This window comes from Panulirus ornatus, chromosome 25 (assembly GCF_036320965.1).
Source record: "Panulirus ornatus isolate Po-2019 chromosome 25, ASM3632096v1, whole genome shotgun sequence".
NCBI classification, from domain to species: Eukaryota; Metazoa; Arthropoda; class Malacostraca; order Decapoda; family Palinuridae; genus Panulirus; species Panulirus ornatus.
In genome coordinates this window covers 23,256,497-23,271,623 of record NC_092248.1, presented here as the reverse complement: position 1 = coordinate 23,271,623, position 15,127 = coordinate 23,256,497, and the positions used below count along the sequence as shown (strand labels likewise).

The following is a 15,127-nucleotide window of genomic DNA, read 5'->3' as shown; positions in this document are numbered from 1 at the left end:
GGTAAGGTTATTTAATGTATGTATGATTCATGGTGAGGTGCCTGAGGGTTGGCGGAAAGCTTGCATAGTGCCATTGTACAAAGGCAAAGGGGATAAGAGTGAGTGCTCAAATTAGAGAGGTATAAGTTTGTTGAGTATTACTGGTAAATTATATGGGAGGGTATTGATTGAGAGGGTGAAGGCATGTACAGAGCATCAGATTGGGGAAGAACAGTGTCGTTTCATAAGTAGTAGATGTGTGGATCAGGTGTTTGCTTTGAAGAATGTATGTGAGAAATACTTAGAAAAACAAATGGATTTGTATGTATCATTTACGGATCTGGAGAAGGCACATGATAGAGTTGATAGTGATGCTCTATAAAAGGTTTTAAGAATATATGGTGTGGGAGGCAAGTTGTTAGAAGCAGTGAAAAGTTCTTATCGAGGATGTAAGGCATGTGTACGTGTAGGAAGAGAGGAAAGTTATTGGTTCTCAGTGAATGTAGGTTTGCGGCAGGGGTGTGTGATGTCTCCATGGTTGCTTAATTTGTTTATGGATGGGGTTGTTAGGGAGGTGAATGCAAGAGTTTTGGAAAGAGGGGCAAGTATGCAGTCTCTTGTGGATGAGAGAGCTTGGGAAGTGAGTCAGTTGTTGTTAGCTGATGATACAACGCTGGTGGCTGATTCATGTAATAAACTGCAGAAGCTGGTGACTGAGTTTGGTAAAGTGTGTGAAAGAAGAAAGTTAAGAGTAAATGTGAATAAGAGCAAGGTTATTAGGTACAGTAGGGTTGACGGTCAAGTCAATTGGGAGGTAAGTTTGAATGGAGAAAAACTGGAGGAAGTAAAGTGTTTTAGATATCTGGGAGTGGATCTGGCAGCGGATGGAACCATGGAAGCGGAAGTGAATCATAGGGTGGGGGAGGGGGCGAAAATTCTGGGAGCCTTGAAGAATGTTTGGAAGTCGAGAACATCATCTCGGAAAGCAAAAATGGGTAAGTTTGAAGGAATAGTGGTTCCAACAATGTTGTATGGTTGCGAGGCGTGGGCTATTTATAGAGTTGTGCGCAGGAGGGTGGATGTGCTGGAAATGAGATGTTTGAGGACAAAATGTGGTGTGAGGTGGTTTGATCGAGTAAGTAATGTAAGGGTAAGAGAGATGTGTGGAAATAAAAAGAGTGTGGTTGAGAGAGCAGAGGAGGGTGTTTTGAAATGGTTTGGTCACATGGAGAGAATAAGTGAGGAAAGATTGACCAAGAGGATATATGTGTCAGAGGTGGAGGGAACGAGGAGAAGTGGGAGACCAAATTGGAGGTGGAAAGATGGAGTGAAAAAGATTTTGACTGATCGGGGACTGAACATGCAAGAGGGTGAAAGGCGTGCAAGGAATAGAGTGAATTGGAACGATGTGGTATACCGGGGTCGACGTGCTGTCAATGGATTGAACCAGAGCATGTGAAGCGTCTGGGGTAAACCATGGAAAGTTGTGTGGGGCTTGGATGTGGAAAGGAAGCTGTGGTTTCGGTGAATTATTACATGACAGCTAGAGACTGAGTGTGAACGAATGGGGCCTTTGGTATCTTTTCCTAGCGCTACCTCGCACACATGAGGGGGAAAGGAATTCTTATTCCATGTGTGGCGAGGTGGCGATGGGAACAAATAAAGGCAGACAGTATGAATTATGTACATGTGTATATATGTATATGTCTGTGTGTGTATATATATGTGTACATTGAGATGTATAGGTATGTATATTTGCGTATGTGGACGTGTATGTATATACATGTGTATGTGGGCGGGTTGGGCCATTCTTTCGTCTGTTTCCTTGCGCTACCTCGCTAACGCGGGAGACAGCGTCAAAGAAAAATAAATAAATAAATAAATAAATATATATATATATATAGAGAGAGAGAGAGAGAGAGAGAGAGAGAGAGAGAGAGAGAGAGAGAGAGAGAGAGAGAGAGAGAGAGAGAGAGAGAGAGAGAGATAGATAGATAGATAGATAGATAGATAGATAAATAGATAGATATATTCCATTTATTTATTCATTTTGCTTTGTCGCTGTCTCCCGCGTTAAAGAGGTAGCGCAGGGAAACACGAAAGAATGGCCCAATCCACCCACATACACATATATATACATACACGTCCACACACGCAAATATACATACCTATACATCTGAACGTATACATATATATTCTTGCACAGACATATACATATATACACATGTACATCTCAGTCTCTACCTGCCATGTAATAATGCACCGAAACCACAGCTCCCTTTCCACATCCAGGCCACACAATACTTTCCATGGTTTACCCAAGACGCTTCACATGCCCTGGTTCAATCCATTGACAGCACGTCGACATCGGTATACCACATCGTTTCAATTCACTCTATTCATTGCACGCCTTTCACCCTCCTGTATGTTCAGGCCCCGATCACTTAAAATCTTTTTCACTACATCTTTCCACCTCCAATTTGGTCTATGGAAGGTATTAAGAATATATGGTGTGAGAGGCAAGTTGTTAGAAGCAGTGAAAAGTTTTTATCGAGGATGTAAGGCATGTGTACGTTTAGGAAGAGAGGAACGTGATTCGTTCTCGGTGAATGTAGGTTTGCGACAGGGGTGTGTGATGTCTCCATGGTTGTTTAATTTGATTATGGATGAGGTTGTTAGGGAGGTGAATGCAAGAGTTTTGGAAAGAGGGGCAAGTATGCAGTCTATTGTGGATGAGAGAGCTTGGGAAGCGAGTCAGTCGTTGCTCGCTGATGATACAGCGCTGGTGCCTGATTCATGTGAGAAACTGCAGAAGATGGTGACTAAGTTTCGTAAAGTGTGTGAAAGAATAAAGTTGAGAGTAAATGTGAATAAGAGCAAGGTTATTATGTACAGTAGGGTTGAAGGTCAAGTCAATTGGGAGGTAAGTTTGAATTGAGAAAAACTGGAGGAAGTAAAGTGTTTTAGATATCGGGGAGTGGATTTGGCAGCGGATGGAACCATGGAAGCGGAAGTGAATCATAGGGTGGGGGAGGGGCCGAATATTCTGGGAGCCTTGAAGAATATGTAGAAGTCGAGAACATTATCTCGGAAAGCATAAATGGGTATGTTTGAGGGAATAGTAGTTCCAACAATGTTGTATAGTTGGAGGCGTGGGTTATGGATGTGGATATATATTTTTTTTTCTTTTTTTTTGCTTTGTCGCTGTCTCTCGCGTTTGCGAGGTAGCGCAAGGAAACAGACGAAAGAAATGGCCCAACCCCCCCCCCATACACATGTATATACATACGTCCACACACGCAAATATACATACCTACACAGCTTTCCATGGTTTACCCCAGACGCTTCACATGCCCTGATTCAATCCACTGACAGCACGTCAGCCCCGGTATACCACATCGATCCAATTCACTCTATTCCTTGCCCTCCTTTCACCCTCCTACATGTTCAGGCCCCGATCACACAAAATCTTTTTCACTCCATCTTTCCACCTCCAATTTGGTCTCCCACTTCTCCTCGTGCCCTCCACCTCCGACACATATATCCTCTTGTTCAATCTTTCCTCACTCATTCTCTCCATATGCCCAAACCATTTCAAAACACCCTCTTCTGCTCCCTCAACCACGCTCTTTTTATTTCCACACATCTCTCTTACCCTTACGTTACTTACTCGATCAAACCACCTCACACCATATATTGTCCTCAAACATCTCATTTCCAGCACATCCATCCTCCTGCGCACAACTCTATCCATAGCCCACGCCTCGCAACCATACAACATTGTTGGAACCACTATTCCTTCAAACATACCCATTTTTGCTTTCCGAGATAATGTTCTCGACTTCCACACATTCTTCAAGGCTCCCAGAATTTTCGCCCCCTCCCCCACCCTATGATCCACTTCCGCTTCCATGGTTCCATCCGCTGCCAGATCCACTCCCAGATATCTAAAACACTTTACTTCCTCCAGTTTTTCTCCATTCAAACTTACCTACCATTTGACTTGACCCTCAACCCTACTGTACCTAATAACCTTGCTCTTATTCACATTTACTCTTAACTTTCTTCTTTCACACACTTTACCAAACTCAGTCACCAGCTTCTGCAGTTTCTCACATGAATCAGCCACGAGCGCTGTATCATCAGCGAACAACAACTGACTCACTTCCCAAGCTCTCTCATCCCCAACAGACTTCATACTTGCCCCTTTTTCCAAAACTCTTGCATTCACCTCCCTAACAACCCCATCCATAAACAAATATATATATATATATATATATATATATATATATATATATATATATATATATATATATATATATATATATATATATATATATATATATATGTATGTATATATATATATATTTTTTTTTTTTTTTTTTTTTATACTTTTTATACTTTTTTTATATATATATATATATATATATATATATATATATATATATATATATATATATATATATATATATATATATATATATATATATATATATATATATATATATATATATATATATATATATATATATATATAATATATATAATATATATGTATATATATATATATATATATATATATATATATATATATATATATATATATATATATATATATATATATATATATATATATATACATATATATATATATAAATATATATATTTTATTGACATTTTATTTATTTTGCTTTGTCGCTGTCTCCCGCGTTAGCGAGGTAGCACAAGGAAACACACGTAAGAATGGCCCAACCCGCCCACATACACATGTATATACATACACGTCCACACACGCGAATATACATAACTATACATCTCAATGTGCACACATATATACACACACAGACATATACCTATATACACATATACATAATTCATACTGTCTGCCTTTGTTTGTTCCCATCGCTACCTCGCCACATATGGAATAACAACCCCCTCCCCCCTCATGTGTGCGAGGTAGCGCTAGGAAAAGATATCAAAGGCCAAATTCGTTCACACACAGTCTCTAGCTGTCATGTAATAATGCACCGAAACCACAGCTCCCTTTCCACATCCAGGCCCCACACAACTTTCCGTGGTTTACCCCAGACGCTTCACATGCCCTGGTTCAATCCACTGACAGTACGTCGACCCCGGTATACCACATCGTTCCAATTCACTCTAATCCTTGCACGCCTTTCACCCTCTTGCATGTTCAAGCCCCGATCACTCAAAATCTTTTTCACTCCATCTTTCCACCTCCAATTTGGTCTCCCACTTCTCCTCGTTCCCTCCACCTCTGACACATATATCATCTTGGTCAATCTTTCCTCACTTATTCTCTCCATGTGACCAAACCATTTTAAAACACCCTCTTCTGCTTTCTCAACCACACTCTTTTCATTTCCACACATCTCTCTTACCCTTACAATACTTGCTCGATCAAACCACCTCACACCACATATTGCCCTCAAACATCTCATTTCCAGCACATCCACCCTCCTGCGCACAACTCTATAAATAGCCCACGCCTCGCAACCATACAACATTGTTGGAACCACTATTCCTTCAAACATAACCATTTTTGCTCTCCGAGATAATGTTCTCGACTTCCAAACATTCTTCAAGGCTCCCAGAATTTTCGCCCCCTCCCCCACCCTGTGATTCACTTCCGCTTCCATGGTTCCATCCGCTGCCAGATCCACTCCCAGATATCTAAAACACTTTACTTCCTCCAGTTTTTCTCCATTCAAACTTACCTCCCAAATGACTTGACCCTCAACCCTACTGTACCTAATAACCTTGCTCTTATTCACATTTACTCTTAACTTTCTTCTTTCACACACTTTACCAAACTCAGTCACCAGCTTCTGCAGTTTCTTACATGAATCAGCTACCAGCGCTGTATCATCAGCGAACAACAACTGACTCACTTCCCAAGCTCTCTCATCCACAACAGACTGCATACTTCCTCTCTTTCCAAAACTCTTGCATTCACCTCCCTAACAACCACATCCATAAACAAATTAAACAACCATGGAGACATCATACACCCCTGCCGCAAACCTAAATTCACTGAGAACCAATCACTTTCCTCTCTTCCTACACGTACACATGCCTTACATCCTCGATAAAAACTTTTCACTGCTTCTAACAACTTGCCTCCCACACCATATATTCTTAAAAACTTCCACAAAGCATCTCTACTAACTCTATCATATGCCTTCTCCAGATCCATAAATGCATCATACAAATCTATTTGCTTTTCTAAGTATTTCTCACATACATTCTTCAAAGCAAACACCTGATCCACACATCCTCTACCACTTCTGAAACCACACTGCTCTTCCCCAATCTGATGCTGTGTACATGCCTTCACCCTCTCAATCAATACCCTCCCATATAATTTACCAGGAATACTCAACAAACTTATACCTCTGTAATTTGAGCACTCACTCTTATCCCCTTTGCACTTGTACAATGGCACTATGCAAGCATTCCGCCAATCCTCAGGCACCTCACCATGAATCATACATACATTAAATAACCTTACCAACCAGTCAGCAATACAGTCACCCCCTTTCTTAATAAATTCCACTGCAATACCATCCAAACCTGCTGCCTTGCAGGCTTTCATCTTCCGTAAAGCTTTTACTACCTCTTCTCTATTTACCAAATCATTTTCAGTAACCCTCTCACTTTGCACACCACCTTGACCAAAACACCCTATATCTGCCACTCTATCATCAAACACATTCAACAAACCTTCAAAATACTCACTCCATCTCCTTCTCACATCACCACTACTTGTTATCACCTCACCATTAGCCCCCTTCACTAAAGTTCCCATTTGCTCCCTTGTCTTACGCACTTTATTTACCTCCTTCCAAAACATCTTTTTATTCTCCCTGAAATTTGATGATACTCTCTCACCCCAACTCTCATTTGCCCTCTTTTTCAACTCTTGCACCTTTCTCTTGACCTCCTGCCTCTTTCTTTTACACCTCTCCCACTCATCTGCATTTTTTCCCTGCAAAAATCGTCCAAATGCCTCTCTCTTCTCTTTCACTAATAATCTTACTTCTTCATCCCACCACTCACTACCTTTTCTAATCAACCCACCTCCCACGCTTCTCATGACACAAGCATCTTTTGCGCAAGCCATCACTGCTTCCCTAAATACATCCCATTCCTCCCCCACTCCCCTTACCTCCTTTGTTCTCACCTTTTTCCATTCTGTACTCAGTCTCTCCTGGTACTTCCTCACACAAGTCTCCTTCCCAAGCTCACTTACTCTCACCACTCTCTTCACCCCAACATTCTCGCTTCTTTTCTGAAAACCCCCACAAATCTTCACCTTCGCCTTCACAAGATAATGATCAGACATCCCTCCAGTTGCACCTCTCAGCATATTAACATCCAAAAGTCTCTCTTTCGTGCGTCTATCAATTAACACGTAATCCAATAACGCTCTCTGGCCATCTGTCCTACTTACATACGTATACTTATGTATATTTCGCTTTTTAAACCAGGTATTCCCAATCACCAGTCCTTTTTCAGCATATAAATCTACAAGCTCTTCACCATTTCCATTTACAACACTGAACACTCCATGTATACCAATTATTCCCTCAATTGTCACATTACTCACCTTTGCATTCAAATCACCCATCACTATAACCAGTTCTTGTGCATCAAAACCACTAACACACTCATTCAGCTGCTCCCAAAACACTTGCCTCTCATTATCTTTCTTCTCATGCCCAGGTGCATATGCACCAATAATCACCCAACTCTCTCCATCAACTTTCAGTTTTACCCATATCAATCTAGAATTTGCTTTCTTACACTCTATCACATACTCCCACAGCTCCTGATTCACGAGTAGTGCTACTCCTTCCGTTGCTCTTGTCCTCTCACTAACCCCTGACTTTTCTCCCAAGACATTCCCAAACCACTCTTCCCCTTTACCCTTGAGCTTCGTTTCACTCAGAGCCAGAACATCCAGGTTCCTTTCCTCAGACATACTACCTATCTCTCCTTTTTTCTCATCTTGGTTACATCCACACACACTTAGACACCCCAATCTGAGCCTTCGAGGAGGATGAGCACTCCTCGCGTGACTCCTTCTTCTGTTTCCCCTTTTACAATGTTTAATATACATATATATATATATATATATATATATATATATATATATATATATATATATATATATATATATATATATATATATATATATATATATATATATATATATGTATGTATATATATATATATATATATATATATATATATATATATATATATATATATATATATATATATATATATATATATATATATATATATATATATATATATATATTTGTATATACATATATATATATATATATATATATATATATATATATATATATATATATATATATATATATATATATATATATATATATATATGGGTATGTTTGAGGGAATAGTGGTTCCAACAATGTTGTATGGTTGCGAGGCGTGGGCTATGGATAGAGATGTGCGCAGGAGGATGGATGTGCTGGAAATGAGATGTTTGAGGACAATGTGTGGTGTGAGGTGGTTTGATCGAGTAAGTAACGTAAGGGTAAGAGAGATGTGTGGAAATAAAAAGAGCGTGGTTGAGAGAGCAGAAGAGGGTGTTTTGAAATGGTTTGGGCACATGGAGAGAATGAGTGAGGAGAGATTGACCAAGAGGATATATGTGTCGGAGGTGGTGGGAACGAGGAGAAGAGGGAGACCAAATTGGAGGTGGAAAGATGGAGTGAAAAAGATTTTGTGTGATCGGGGCCTGAACATGCAGGAGGGTGAAAGGAGGGCAAGAAATAGAGTGAATTGGAGTCATGTGGTATACAGGGGTTGACGTGCTGTCAGTGGATTGAAGCAAGGCATGTGAAGCGTCTGGGGTAAACCATGGAAAGCTGTGTAGGTATGTATATTTGCGTGTGTGGACGTGTGTATGTACATGTGTATGGGGGGGGGGGGGTTGGGCCATTTCTTTCGTCTGTTTCCTTGCGCTACCTCGCAGACGCGGGAGACAGCGACAAAGTATAAAAAAAAAAAAAAAAAAAAAAAAAAAAAAATATATATATATATATATATATATATATATATATATATATATATATATATATATATATATATTTCTTTTTCTTTCATACTATTCGCATTTACCGCATTAGCGAGGTAGCGTTGAGAACAGAGGACTGGGCCCTTGAGGGAATATCCTCACCTGGGCCCCTTCTCTGTTCCCTCTTTTGGAAAATTAAAAAAAAAAGTGAGAGGGGAGGATTTCCAGCCCCCCGCTCCCTCCCCTTTTAGTCGCCTTCTACGACACGCAGGGAATACGTGGGAAGTATTCTTTCTCCCCTATCCCCCAGGGATATATATATATATATATATATATATATATATATATATATATATATATATATATATATATATATATATATATATACATATATATGGATGGTATTGCAGTGGAATTTATTAAAAAAGGGGGTGACTGAATTATTGACTGGTTGGTAAGGTTATTTGATGTATGTATGACTCATGGTGAGGTGCCTGAGGATTGGCGGAATGCGTGCATAGTGCCATTGTACAAAGGCAAAGGGGATAAGAGTGAGTGCTCAAATTACAGAGGTATAAGTTTGTTGAGTATTCCTGGTAAATTATATGGGAGGGTATTGATTGAGAGGGTGAAGGCATGTACGGAACATCAGATTGGGGAAGAGCAGTGTGGTTTCAGAAGTGGTAGAGGATGTGTGGATCAGGTGTTTGCTTTGAAGAATGTATCTGAGAAATACTTAGAAAAGCAAATGGATTTGTAGGTAGCATTTATGGATTTGGAGAAGGCATATGATAGAGTTGATAGAGATGCTCTGTGGAAGGTATTAAGAATATATGGTGTGGGAGGCAAGTTGTTAGAAGCAGTGAAAAGTTTTTACCGAGGATGTATGGCATGTGTACGTGTAGGAAGAGAGGAAAGTGATTGGTTCTCAGTGAATGTAGGTTTGCGGCAGGGGGTGTGTGATGTCTCCATGGTTGTTTAATTTGTTTGTGGATGGGGTTGTTAGGGAGGAAAATGCAAGAGTTTTGGAAAGAGGGGCATGTATGAAGTCTGTTGGGGATGAGAGAGCTTGGGATGTGAGTCAGTTGTTGTTCGCTGATGATACAGCGCTGGTGGCTGATTCATGTGAGAAACTGCAGAAGCTGGTGACTGAGTTTGGTAAAGTGTGTGAAAGAAGAAAGAGTAAATGTGAATAAGAGCAAGGTTATTAGGTACAGTAGGGTTGAGGGTCAAGTCAATTGGCAGGTAAGTTTGAATGGAGAAAAGCTGGAGGAAGTGTATTGTTTTAGATATCTGGGAATGGATTTGGCAACCTATGGAACCATGGAAGCGTAAGTGAGCCACAGGGTGGGGAGGGGGCGAAGGTTTTGGGAGCGTTGAAGAATGTGTGAAGGCGAGAACATTATCTCGGAAAGCAAAAATGGTTATGTTTGAAGGAGAGTGGTTCCAACAATGTTAGATGATTCCGAGGCTTGGGCTATAGATAGGGTTGTTCGGAGGAGGGTGGATGTGTTGGAAATGAGATGTTTGAGGACAATATGTGGTGTGAGGTGGTTTGATCGAATAAGTAATGAAAGGGTAAGAGAGATGTGTGGTAATATAAAGAGTGTGGTTGAGAGAGCAGAAGAGGGTGTGTTGAAATGGTTTGGCCACATGGAGAGAATGAGTGAGGAAAGAATGACAAAGAGGATATATGTGTCAGAGGTGGAGGGAATAAGGAGAATTGGAAGACCAAATTGGAGGTGGAAGGATGGAGTGAAAAAGATTTTGAGCGATCGGGGCCTGAACATGCAGGAGGATGAAAGGCGTGCAAGGAATAGTGTGAATTGGAACGATGCGGTACACTTCCAACTCATGCACACTCCTCTGTACAACCCTGTCTATGGCTCATGCCTCGCAACAATATGATATTTTGGAACTACTAGTTCTTCAAACATACCCATTCTTCTCTCCATGATAACGTTTTCTTCTTCCACACACTCTTCAACGCTCCCAGAATTTTCGCCCCCTCCCCCACCCCGTGACTCACTTCCGCTTCCACTGTTCCAATGCTGTCTAGTCCACTTCTAGATATCTAAAATACGTCACTTCCTCCAATTTTCCTCCATTCAAACTTACATCCCAACGAACTTGTCCCTCAGCCCTACTGAACATCATAACCTTGCTCTTATTCACATTTACTCTCAATTTCTCCTTTCACACACTTTTCCAAACTAAGTCACCAACTTCTTTCGATTCTCATTTGAATCAGCCATCAGTTCTGCATTACCGGTAAACAACAAATGACTCATTTCCCAGGCCCTTTCATCCCAAAACAGACTGCATACTCGCTCCTCTCTCCAAAACTCTTCCATTTACCTCTACCCACCCTATCCTTGAATAGATCAAATAACCATGGGGAGCCCACAAACCACTGCCACAGACCGACCTTCACTGCGAACCAATCACTATCCTCTCTCCTATTCGTATACATGCCTTACATCCTCGATAAAAGCATTTCACTGATTCTAGCAACTTCCTCCCCCACCATATACTCTTAAAACCTTCCACAAAGCATCTCAACCCTACCATATGCTTCTCTAGATCATAAATTCTACATATAAATCTATCTGTTTTTCTAAGCATATAAGTCATTTATTGCATGACCGCAATGCCTAGAAATCGCAGCCACAAAGCCTTGTAATAATATCATTGGTCGCTAAAATTGCCAGCTGCAGTGAGTGTTACCATCACTAACTTTACATTTGCAAGCCATATCATTACTAGACCTTGTGTCAACACGACGTGATGAGTCTTTCATCTCGTCAGCTTCCATGGTGCCACAGTGAACGTGACCGCCCGCCCATACACACCATACTTCATAGAGACTCTCCACCAGGCGCCTGACGGGACCCTTACAAAGAGGTACTCAGGCATGGACTACATCCTTCTGAAGACTATGGCAAAAACTCTCAATTTCAATTTCATGTTCCTTCACTCTGATAACTGGGACGAGGTAAGAAGTGTCTTTGTTACTTCATTATATATATATATATATATATATATATATATATATATATATATATATATATATATATATATATATATATATATATATATATATATATATATATATATATATATATATATATATATATATATATATATAATGGTGCAAGAGGTGTAAAACAGGGCAAATGAGAGTTAGGGTGAGAGAATATCATCAAATTTTGGGGAGAATAAAAAGATGTTTTGGAAGGAGGTAAATAAAGTGCGTAAGACAAGAGAACAAATGGGAACTTCAATGAAGGGGGCAAATGGGGAGGTGATAACAAGTAGTGGTGATGTGAGAAGGAGATGGAGTGAGTATTTTGAAGGTTTGTTGAATGTGTTTGGTGATAGAGTGACAGATATAGGGTGTTTTGGTCGAGGTGGTGTGCAAAGTGAGAGGGTTAGGGAAAATGATTTGGTAAACAGAGAAGAGATAGTAAAAGCTTTGCGGAAGATGAAAGCGGGGCAAGGCAGCTGGTTTGGATGGTATTGCAGTGGAATTTTAAAAAAAAGGGGGTGACTGTATTGTTGACTGGTTGGTAAGGTAATTCTATGAATGTATAATTCATGGTGAGGTTTGGTGGAATGCTTGCATCGTGCCATTGTACAAAGGCAAAGGGGATAAGAGTGAGTGCTCAAATTACAGAGGAATAAGTTTGTTGAGTATTCCTAGTAAATTATATGGGAGGGTATTGGTTGAGAGGGTGAACGCATGTACAGAGCATCAGATTGGGGAAGAGCAGTGTGGTTTCAGAAGTGGTTGAGGATGTGTGGATCAGGTGTTTGCTTTGAAGAATGTATGTGAGAAATACTTAGAAAAACAAGTGGATTTGTATGCAGCATTTATGGATCTGGAGAAGGCATATGACAGAGTTGATAGAGATGCTCTGTGGAATATATGGTGTGGGAGGCAGGTTGTTAGAAGCTGTGAAAAGTTTTTATCGAGGATGTAAGGCATGTGTACGTGTAGGAAGAGAGGAAAGTGATTGGTTCTCAGTGAATGTAGGTTTGCGGCAGGGGTGTGTGATGTCTCCATGATTGTTCAAGAGTTTTGGAAAGATCGGCAAGTATGCAGTCTTTTGTGGATGAGAAAGCTTGGGAAGTGAGTCAGTTGTTGTTCGCTGATGATACAGCGCTGGTGGCTGATTCATGTGAGAAACTGCAGAAGCTGGTGACTGAGTTTGGTAAAGTGTGTGAAAGAAGAAAGTTGAGAGTAACTGTGAATAAGAGCAAGGTTATTAGGTACAGTAGGGTTGAGGGTCAAGTCAATTGGGAGGTATATTGTAATGAAGAAATACTGGAGGAAGTGAAGTGTTTTAGATATCTGGGAGTGGATCTGGCAGCGGATGGAACCATGGAAGCGGAAGTGAGTCGTAGGGTGGGGGAAGGGGGCGAAAATTCTGGGAGCCTTGAAGAATGTGTGGAAGTCGAGAACATTATCGCGGAAAGCAAAATTGGTTATGTTTGAAGGAATAGTGGTTCCAACAACGTTGTATGGTTGCGAGGCGTGGGCTATGGATAGAGTTGTGCGCAGGAGGGTGGATGTGCTGGAAATGAGATGTTTGAGGACAATATGTGGTGTAAGGTGGTTTGATCGAGTAAGTGATACTAGGGAAAAGCGATGTGTGGTAATAAAAAGAGTGTGGTTGACAGAGCAAAAGAGGTTGTTTTGAAATGGTTTGGTCACATGCAGATAATGAGTGAGGAAAGATTGACCAAGAGGATATATGTCTCAGAGGTGGAGGGAACGAGGAGAAGTGGGAGACCAAATTGGAGGTGGAAAGATGGAGTGAAAAAGATTTTGAGTGCTCGGGGCCTGAACGTGCAGGAGGGTGAAAGGCGTGCAATGAATAGAGTGAATTGGAACGATGTGGTATACCGGGGTCGACGTGCTGTCAATGGATTGAACCAGGGCATGTGAAGCGTCTGGGGTAAACCATGGAAAGTTTTGTGGGGCCTGGATGTGGAAAGGGCGCTGTGGTTTCGGTGCATTATTACATGACAGCTAGAGACTGAGTGTGAACGAATGGGGCCTTTGTTGTCTTTTCCTAGCGCTACCTCGCACACGTGAGTGGGGAGGGGGTTGTTATTCCATGTGTGGCGAGGTGGAGATGGGAATAAATAAAGGCAGACAGTATGAATTATGTACATGTGTATATATGTATATGTCTGTGTGTGTATATGTATGTGTACATGGAGATGTATAGTTATGTATATTTGCGTGTGTGGACGTGTATGTATATACATGTGTATATGGGTGGTTTGGGCCATTCTTTCGTCTGTTTCCTTGCGCTTCCTCGGTAAAGCGGCAGACAGCGACAAAGCAAAATAAGAAAATAAAATAAAAATGATATATATATATATATATATATATATATATATATATATATATATATATATATATATATATACATATATATATATATATATATATATATATATATATATATATATATATATATATATATATATATATATATATATATATATATGTATATATATAAATATATATATATATATATATATATATATATATATATATATATATATATATATATATATATATATATATATATATATATATATATATATATATATATATATATCCACACATCCTCTACCACTTCTGAAACCACACTGCTCTTCCCCAATCTGATGCTCTATACATGCCTTCACCCTCTCAATCAATACCCTCCCATATAATTTACCAGGAATACTCAACAAACTTATACCTCTGAAATTTGAGCACTCACTCTTATCCCCTTTGCCTTTGTACAATGGCACTATGCACGCATTCCGCCAATCCTCAGGCACCTCGCCATGAGTCATACATATATTAAATAACCTTACCAACCAGTCAATAATACAGTCACCCCCTTTTTTAATAAATTCCACTGCAATACCATCCAAACCTGCTGCTTTGCCGGCTTTCATCTTCCGCAAAGCTTTTACTACCTCTTCTCTGTTTACCAAATCATTTTCCCTAACCCTCTCACTTTGTACACCACCTCGACCAAAACACCCTATATCTGCCACTCT

General features: G+C 40.1%; 1 protein-coding gene across 1 annotated transcript in view; it reads left to right on the top strand.

The window, feature by feature from the left end:
* Window positions 1-15,127, top strand: part of LOC139757332 (ionotropic receptor 21a-like) — a 93,886-nt gene that overhangs the window by 33,088 nt on the left and 45,671 nt on the right. The window contains exon 6 of the mRNA XM_071677754.1: window positions 11,867-12,053. Coding sequence (XP_071533855.1) covers window positions 11,867-12,053 — 187 coding nt within the window. The remainder of the gene's footprint in view (window positions 1-11,866; window positions 12,054-15,127) is intronic.